Source organism: Chlamydomonas reinhardtii, chromosome 10 (assembly GCF_000002595.2).
Source record: "Chlamydomonas reinhardtii strain CC-503 cw92 mt+ chromosome 10, whole genome shotgun sequence".
Taxonomy (NCBI): Eukaryota; Viridiplantae; Chlorophyta; class Chlorophyceae; order Chlamydomonadales; family Chlamydomonadaceae; genus Chlamydomonas; species Chlamydomonas reinhardtii.
The window spans coordinates 5,655,500-5,664,112 of record NC_057013.1 but is presented as its reverse complement, the minus strand read 5'-3'; the positions used below and the strand labels follow the sequence as shown (position 1 = coordinate 5,664,112).

The following is an 8,613-nucleotide window of genomic DNA, read 5'->3' as shown; positions in this document are numbered from 1 at the left end:
CACACACACACACACACGACACACACACACACAACAACACACACACACACACACACACACACACACACACACACACACACACACGCGCGCGCAGGGCCAGCCCGACGACCCCGCAGTCGCCCTCAAGCTGCCGGAAGAGGTGAGCCGCCTCCAGTGCCTCTGGCGACTGGTTTCCGTTTTGTACGTGTGCGCCACCCTCGTGTCCCGTTGTGTTAAAGAGCACAACGAAAACAGTGCGCGCAGGATATTACGTGTGTGTGTGCGGGCTGCCAGGTTGGGGGCGGTCATGCGCCTCTCATCGACATGCCTACTAGCGACATGCCCACAGCACGCAGCAAGCGAAAGCACGGTGCCACCTGCTCCACAGCCCTGCAACAATGCCCCCTCCCAGCTCCTGCCCTGACATTGTGTGTGTGTGTGTGTGGTGGGGGGCGCAATCGTTGGGCTTGAGCGTGCTACCCTGCTCCCTCCTGCTCCCCCTCCTCCCCCTGTTCCTCCAAGATTGCCAAGAATTACACCTGCCCCCCCCCCAAAAAAACACCAACCCCTCCTGGCTACGCCCTCTCGCCTTATTTAACATGCATGGAACTCCCCCCCAAAACACACACACACACACACACACACACACACACACACACACACACACACACACGCGCGCACACACACCTACACACACATCGGACGCTCACCAGGTGTGTGCCGCCATGGCCGAGTACGGGCGGCGCTACCACCACCTCAAGACGCCGCGGCGGCTGCGCTGGCGGCCGCACCTGGGGGCGGTGGACCTGGACGTGTCGGCGGGTGGGTGGCGTGGAGTGGCGTGGGTGGAGGGGATGGGTGGAGTGGGGTGGGGTGGTTGGGCGGGCGGGCGGGTGGGGGAGTGGGTGGGGTGAAGTGGTGTGGTGGGTGGGCGGGGTGGAGTGGTGGAGTGGGTGGGTGGGGTGGGTGGTGGAGTGGGTGGATGCGTGGATGGGTGTGGGGAAGTGGGCGGGTAGAGGTGGTGGGGTGGGTGGGTGGGTGTGGTGCAGTGGGCGGGTGGGTGGGTGGGGTGGGTGGGTGGGTGTGTGGGGTGTGGTGGGTTGGGTGCGTGGGGTGAGGTGGGGTGGGTGTGGTGGGGTGGGTGGGTGGGTGCGTGGGTTGGGGTGGGTGCGTGGGGTGGATGCGTGGATGGGTGGGCGGGCGGGTGGGTGGGTGTGGTGGAGTGGAGGGGGTGGGGTGGGGTAGGGTGGAGTGGGCGGGTGGGTCGGGTGGGTGGAGTGGGAGGGTGGGTGGGTGGAGCTGTGTGAATGGGGCGTCAGGAGTGGGGCGTGGGGGCCCTTGAGGGCTGGCTGAGGGCGGGTGTGGACCGTATGTCGCCCATCGCCGCCAACCGGTGCTGCTACCGCCGCCCTCACTGCTACCGCCGCCCTCGCGACTGCTGCCACTGCCGCTGCTGCCGCTACTGCCCCGCACGCACGCAGGCGGGGTGACTGCCAGCTTTCGTGTGTCGCCGCTCATGGCCACACTGCTGCTGGCGTTCAGGGACAGGGAGGGCTGGATGGCCGGCGAGCTGGCGGCGGAGGTGGGGGAGGGGGAGAGATTGAGGGAGAGGGGTTGGGGGAGATTGGGGGAGAGGGAGAGGGAGAGAGAGATGAAAGCGGGATTGCGGTACGGGTATATGAGTACATGTGAAAGCACAAGGGGAAGGGTGGACACTGTGCATGCAACTGTATATGTGTTAACGCTGTGTGTGTTTGCGTGTTTACACTATGTTCATGTCAATCGTGTTCTCATGTGCCCCTGTATGCGCCTGCAGGTGGGTCTGCCGGCGCCCCTGGTGCGGCGCAAGATGTTGTTCTGGGTCAACCACGGCGTCATCCTGGAGGGACGACTGGGCGGCGGCAGTGGCGGCAGTGGCGGCGGCGCCAGCCGGGGCGCGTCGGGCGGCGGCGGCGGCGGCGCGGCGTCAAGTGGTGGCGGCGGCGGCGCAACAGCGGCGGCGGCGGCGGCCGGCGACTTGTTGTACCGGCGGGCGGAGGCGCTGCCGGCAGAGCTGCAGGGTAGGTTTGAGGGGCGCCGGCCGGGCGCGGCGGGGCGGGGCGGGGCGGAGTGGGGCGGGATGGTGTTTGGGACCCTAGTACTTCTTACCTGCTACGGCGAAACCACCCCCCAACCCGAACCCCCCACCCCTACCACCCCCGCCACCCCCACCGCCCCATCACTGCCCGGCAGGCGCCGTCCTCAGCGACTGCGGCGCGGAGGACGAGGCGCCCGCGCAGCTGCCCAGCGCCGCGGACCGAGCGGTGGAGGAGGTGGGGCCCTTCGAGAACTACATCAAGGGTGAGGGACACAGGGGGTGTGCGTGGGTGCGCGCGTGTGTGTGTGTGTGTGTGCGTGTGTGTGCGTGTGTGTGTGTGTGTGTGTGTGTGTGTGTGTGTGTGTGTGTGTGTGTGTGTGTGTGTGTGTGTGTGTGTGTGTGTGTGTGTGTGTGTGTGTGTGTGTGTGTGAAAGTGTGTGTGTGTGTGTGTGTGTGTGTGTGTGTGTGTGTGTGTGTGAAAGTGTGTGTGTGTGTGTGTGTGTGTGTGTGTGTGTGTGTGTGTGTGTGTGTGTGTGTGTGTGTGTGTGTGTGTGTGTGTGTGTGAAAGTGTGTGTGTGTGTGTGTGTGTGTGTGTGTGTGTGTGTGTGTGTGTGTGTGTGAAAGTGTGTGTGTGTGTGTGTGTGTGTGTGTGTGTGAAAGTGTGTGTGTGTGCGCAGGTGTGGGGGAGGGCACCCCCTGGCGTGTGGGGCTGCATGCAAGTAAGGCAGTGACACGTCCTCACTTCCACTCGCACGTGGCACAAACGACGTGCCACCGGCCCCACACACGCTCTCTCTCTTTCTCGCTCCCCCTCTATGCTGCTGTACCTGCCTACGCCTTCACTTAATTAATCATGAATGTTATCCCCCTCCCCCCAATAGGCATGCTGCAGAACTACGGCGGCTTGCCTCTGGAGCGGCTCAACCACATGCTGCGCCTGTTCGTGGTCAGCACGCCCCGGTACGACAAGACGCCCGAGCAGCTGCAGGTGGGGGGCGGAGGGAGGGGGTTTTGGGGAGGTTGCTGTAAATACCAGCCCAAACTAAAGCAACCTGAAGCGGAGGTTTGGGGGTGGGGGTGGGGGATGCAGGGGGTGGGGGCAGGCAGGGGTGGGGGTGTGATTGGAGGGGGAACGTCCAGACTCCAAGGCGTCGCGGTGTGGTGTGGAGGGTATGGCGTGTGCAACGCGATGTGCGCCGCACCCCGCGGCCAAACCCTGCAACACCTTCCGCTTACGCGTAAGTTTCTTTGCTGCCACTTCCACTCTCACTCCCGCTCCCATACACCCCCTGCTGCTACACAGGCGTTCCTGCAAGTGCTCATTGCGCGGGAGGTGGTGGTGCTGGAGAGCAACGGCGTGTACAAGTTGGCGGGCGCGGCGGCGCAGCGGGGCGGGCGGTAGCGCTAATAGCAGTTGTGGTGGCGAAGGCTAAAGGCGGGGGCAATGTTGGGCAAGGCCGGCGCACGGCTAGGACGAGCGCGGGACAGGCGGGGTGTTTGTTGCTCACGGTTGTTCTTGCTGGGTCGCGACTGCAAAGCGCTCTTTGCTGTGGGCGGGTCTGGGCAAGGTTGTCGAAGTGGGTGGAGATATGTGGCAGCATTGAGGCAGAAGGGCGCTTGGGCAAGAGTGGTGCATGGCGTGATGTGGCTTAGGTTGCTTCGGGGTCGGAGGAGACAAGGGCGTGGGGAAGCGGATTGCATTGGCATTCTGACCCCTTTAACTCACATGCGATATATTGCATACGGCTACTTTACATTAGATTCAAGCAACCAATTGTACCTGACCGCGACGCCAAGCAGAAGAAAGAAACAACATGCATGTGCAACACGCCTGCTGGGCTGCACGTTGAGGAATGCCAACATGCTGACAATAAGACCGATGTTGCGAAAGTAGTATCGGTTTAGGCAAAGGAGAGGACGCGGGCGGAAATGTCTCGGTCGTCAAACCGAGGCCCGCGCGCTGATATTGCGCTGCTGCGAAAGCTCAAAGCAGACCCAAATTTCACTCCCTCTTCGCTGCTTAATGCCGGGAATGACATTTTGGAGAAGGCAAACAAGTTGAAAGGCTTCGTGTCGCAGCAGCGCGGCAAGCTCGGCGCGTCGACTGCAAAAACAGAATGGCTGCTGGCGTTCCAGCACCTACAGGTGCGCCCCTGGGGTGGCAGCAACCGGTGCTGGAGTTGGGGTTGCTGGCTCGGGGCCCTTCGTGTGTCGATTGCCCCACTCTTTGCCACGCTCGGCATCCCGCGCCTGGCCAACCTTACTCTCATGGGGGTAAAAGCCAATGGGCAAGCCACTGGCTAGGGCTTCCGCTGCATGTGGGCGGGCGCCGCGGCGCACCTCGGGGCACAGGGCACCACATGCGGCAAGCCGGCAGCAAGACCCTCGCTCCGCTCCCTGCTCCGCTCCCTGCTCCGCTCCCTGCTCCGCTCCCTGCTCCGCTCCCTGCTCCGCTCCCCTCTCAGCGCTCCTCCCGGGACCTGCGCCTGTCGCCCCACTCCCCCTGCCCTCCCTCTGCTCTATTCTTATTATTGCACTCACCACGTCCTGCTTCCGTCGCCACAGGCCGAGCACGATGAGGCGGACCGGGAGCTGCGCAGCCAACTGCAGCATCTCGTGGACCACAGCAGCAGCGGCGGCGGCGGCGGCGGCGGCGGCGGCAGCAGCAGTGCCCACGGCGGCGGCAAGGCAGGCGAGGGCAGCCGGGGCGCGGCGGACGCGGCGGAGGCGCGGGAGATGGGCGAGGCGCTGGCGGTGCTGTCGGCACAGGTGGGGGCGGGAGCGGGGGGTAAGGGGTCGCAGTCCCAGTCTTGCCAGGAAGGCAAGAAGCAGGAACCAGCCTGGAGTCTGACAGGAGCTGGGAGGGGGACGGGGGGTTGTCGATACGGTACCAGCCCAAACTAAATAGATCCCAATGCAAAGGAGCTAGGAGCAGAGCGTGGCCAATGCTTTGGCAACAGAGTGGCACTTGACAGATGTCCGGAGGGGGGTGGCAGCCTGCCAAGGCACCCGGGCACACTGCCCCCCCTCCTCCCCCTGTGCCCTTCAGCCGGCTTCGAAGGCCCTCGGGGTCACTCCTGTCCAGCCCTCCTGTCCAGCCCACGCACCTGCCAAAACAATTGCCGTGCTCTGTGCACTGAACAACTTACACATGCTGATATGCACATACAGTCGGACCCCTTCCCCTTCTGCTTACCTATAACACACACACACACACACACACACACACAGACACACACACACACACACACACACACACATCGCATACACTGTCTTTGCGCAACGTTTTCCTTGTGCTCTTTAACACACACACACACACACACACACACGCACAGTCCGACGCCTGCCGTGCGGAGCGGCAGCAGCTGCGCTCGCGGGTGCGGGGGCTGTCCTCCGTACACGGCAGCATCAAGGCGTACGGCGCCCCCAGCCAGTTCTCGCCGGAGGCGGGCGCGGTTAAGGTGCGTGGGGGCCGGGGATTGGCAGTGTGAAGGGGCAGTGTGAAGGGAGAGGGCGGGGGCGGGGAGCGTGCCCTTTGTCATGTGCTGCAACCGCCGTTAACATTCCGTTCTCCACCTGAACGGCTACCAGTCCCACCCCATGTTGTTGTTGCATTTCCGCGCTGCGCAGAGCGAGATGTCGTCTCTGGCGGCGGAGCTTCAGACCGCACTGGCGCAGCTGGCGGCGTGAGTGGTGGCTTGCATGGGGCTACGGGAAGGTCAGGCTGTGCTGAGTGGGACCTCCGGCTACGACTGCTTGCTCCCACGCCGGCGGGCGTGCACACGCGCGCAAGCCAGGACAAATTTAGCTATCTCATCAGATGCAATTATGACACTCTCAAAACAGCGGCACTCACGCTCACGCTCTGCCTCCTCCACATGCGTCCTCCTCACACCTCCATTCTTCCACTCCTCCTCCTTTTTGATCGCTCGCAGTGAGGCTGCCGCCATTTCGGCCGAGGTGCGGGAGGTGTGGCCCTCGGCTCTGAGTGAGGGCGCCGCGGCAGGAGGTGGAGGAGGCGACGGCGCGTCGGGCTTTGGAGCGGTTGGCGGCGGCGGCGGTGTATCAATGGAGCAGGAGTTGGAGGAGCTTGAGAAGATGTTGGCCAGGTGTGGATGTGTAGGGGGGGTTGTAGATACCAGCCCAAACTAAACCAAACCAAGCTGAAAGGAGCGGAGCACAAACCGAACCCAATGCAGATGTGGATGTGGATGTGGGCTTGGGTGGCCATAGACCATCATCGACTCGCTCACCATCAAGCCGCACCCAGGCCCGCAGCGCGCTTGCAACCCAAACCTCAAAATCGTATTTCGCAACACACGTTGTATGGCCACATGACTCCACACCCCTCGCCCACCCCACGCCTCGCGCAGGTACCCGCTGGCCTCGCCGCACATCAAGGACCGCATCCGGGAGGTGCACGCCGCACTGCAGGTAGGTGCGGCGGCAGTTCGTGTGTGTGTGTGTGTGTGTGTGTGTGTGTGTGTGTGTGTGTGTGTGTGTGGTTTGTAAATGCACGTGCTGTGAATGCATGTGTGGCTGGGCGGGGGTAGTTCATCCCTCTCCTAAAAGTGTGGGGTGGAAAACCGTCCATGCAAGACCGAGGGGGCGGGGACTGGGGTTCTTGGAGAAATGGGGACTTGCCGGTTTGTGTGGGGAGGGACTCGTTTCACCATTCCCAATGGGCGAGTACAGACGCGACGGGGGATACGAGAATCGAGCATCAAGCAAGCTGAAGTGACGCGTGTTGTGGGTGCTCTTAAACGCACACGCACACGCGCACACACACACACACACACACACACACACACACACGCACACACACACACACACACACACACACACTGCCAGGCTAATGCGCGACAAACAAGGTGCTAATGCGCCCCTGGCACTAGCAACTACGGGTTGTCCGGATACACGATCCCGTGATCCGATAAACAACTGTAAACCGTTGTTACACACACACACACACATATACACACACACACCAGGGAAAAAGGAGTGCTGGGTAAACGTTGTTTCGCGCGCCCAGGGTGCGGAGCATGGACGCAGACAGATGCATCGCGGGGTCAGGCCGAATGGTCGCCCGTGGGGTTCCAGGCTTATCGCGTGTAAGTATGACTACCTGGGTCGCAACGCAACGCTAGGTAAAGTCGGTAAATCGTCTGGGCGGGCTTTCGTTTCCTTTTTTAACACACACACACACAACACACACACACACACACACACACACACACACACACACACACACACACACACGCGCGCGCGCGCGCGTGTATGGCGGAATTGTTCCGTTTGATTCTTTGTTTAACACACACACTCACACACACACACACACACACACACACACACACACACACACACACAGGACAAGTACACAGAGCGGCTGGAGACGTGGCGGCTCGAGGCGGAGCGCACCGCTCAGGCCCTGATGCATCAGCACCAGCAACTCGCAGCAGCAGCGTCACACTCAGCAGCAGCAGCGGCAGCAGCAGCAGCAGCAGCAGCAGCAGGCAGTGGGCGGCCAGGCGGGGCCAAGGCGGCAGCAGCAGGCGCAGCAGCAGGCGCTGGAGCAGGGAGGGGCCGCGGCACGAGTGGGATACCGGGCCGCGGCGGGCCGGGGGCGGGCGCCGCGGCGGGGGAGCACCTGGGCGGGCGACTGCCGCCGGGGGCAGCGGCGGGAAGGAGCGGCATTGGTCGTGGCGGCGCGGCGGCGGCGGCGGCTGGTGGCGGCGGCGGCGGCGGCGGCTCGACAGGGCCACCCGGCGGCGCGACGCGGTCCGTGGCGGGCGGCAGTAGCGGTGGCAGTAGCAGTAGCAGCAGTAGGGCGCTACAGCCAGTGGTGGTGCCTTCATCGTGAGTGGGGCATGTCGCTGTACGGCGGTGGTGTGATGCTGTGCCGGGGGGTGGCGGGCTGTTGTGGGGGGTTTTGTATGGTTGGTGTGGTTGTGTGTGCGCGGGCTCATCCTGGCCATGGTGCGGTCCAGTGGCGGGGCGGGGAGGAGGGGGTGCAAGATTGATACTCTGGGTCCGGCCCGCGCCTCCGATTGCGTACTTGCCTAGACTGTGATCCTTTCTTCCGTCTATCCAGGTCGGCCAAGCAACAGCAGCAGCAGCTACTGCCGGCAGGCTACGACGGCGACCTGGAGCCGCTGGGAGATGAAGACGACGGCGCCAGCTCGGCAGTAGCAGCAGCCGGAGGGGCAGCCGGCGGCGACGGCGGCCGCAGTAGCAGCAGCGGCTACAGTGGCGGCGCCGCGGGCTGGCTGCTGAGCGGCTGTGGCGGCTGGGCGGCGGACGACCACTCGGCGTTTGTGAAGCACCGAGAGCGGTTGATGCGGGAGCGGGAGGTCGCGCAGGCCGGTAGCAAGTAAGTGAGAGCGTGTGTATGGGCTTGGGAAATGTGGTTGTTTGTGCATGCGGCTAGTGTGCGTGTATGCGTGCATGTGTGTGTGTGTGTGTGTGTATGTGTGTGTGTGTGTGTGTGTGTGTGTGGGTGGGTGGGTGGGTGGGTGGGTGGGTGGGTGGGTGGGTGGGTGGGTGGGTGGGTGGGTGGG

At 63.4% G+C, this 8,613-nt stretch overlaps 2 protein-coding genes across 2 annotated transcripts in view; both read left to right on the top strand.

Annotated features, from left to right (window-relative positions):
* Positions 1 to 3,790, top strand: part of CHLRE_10g460532v5 (uncharacterized protein) — a 13,270-nt gene extending 9,480 nt beyond the window's left edge. The window contains exons 17-23 of the mRNA XM_043067144.1: positions 95 to 139; positions 693 to 801; positions 1,461 to 1,561; positions 1,796 to 2,039; positions 2,212 to 2,319; positions 2,938 to 3,044; positions 3,360 to 3,790. Coding sequence (XP_042920541.1) covers positions 95 to 139; positions 693 to 801; positions 1,461 to 1,561; positions 1,796 to 2,039; positions 2,212 to 2,319; positions 2,938 to 3,044; positions 3,360 to 3,458 — 813 coding nt within the window. The 3' untranslated portion in view covers positions 3,459 to 3,790. The remainder of the gene's footprint in view (positions 1 to 94; positions 140 to 692; positions 802 to 1,460; positions 1,562 to 1,795; positions 2,040 to 2,211; positions 2,320 to 2,937; positions 3,045 to 3,359) is intronic.
* Positions 3,791 to 3,840: 50 nt separating this feature from the next.
* Positions 3,841 to 8,613, top strand: part of CHLRE_10g460466v5 (uncharacterized protein) — a 10,170-nt gene continuing 5,397 nt past the window's right edge. The window contains exons 1-8 of the mRNA XM_043067143.1: positions 3,841 to 4,201; positions 4,622 to 4,825; positions 5,392 to 5,517; positions 5,687 to 5,742; positions 5,992 to 6,165; positions 6,430 to 6,490; positions 7,425 to 7,912; positions 8,148 to 8,426. Of these exons, the coding sequence (XP_042920540.1) occupies positions 3,986 to 4,201; positions 4,622 to 4,825; positions 5,392 to 5,517; positions 5,687 to 5,742; positions 5,992 to 6,165; positions 6,430 to 6,490; positions 7,425 to 7,912; positions 8,148 to 8,426 (1,604 nt within the window). The 5' untranslated portion in view covers positions 3,841 to 3,985. The remainder of the gene's footprint in view (positions 4,202 to 4,621; positions 4,826 to 5,391; positions 5,518 to 5,686; positions 5,743 to 5,991; positions 6,166 to 6,429; positions 6,491 to 7,424; positions 7,913 to 8,147; positions 8,427 to 8,613) is intronic.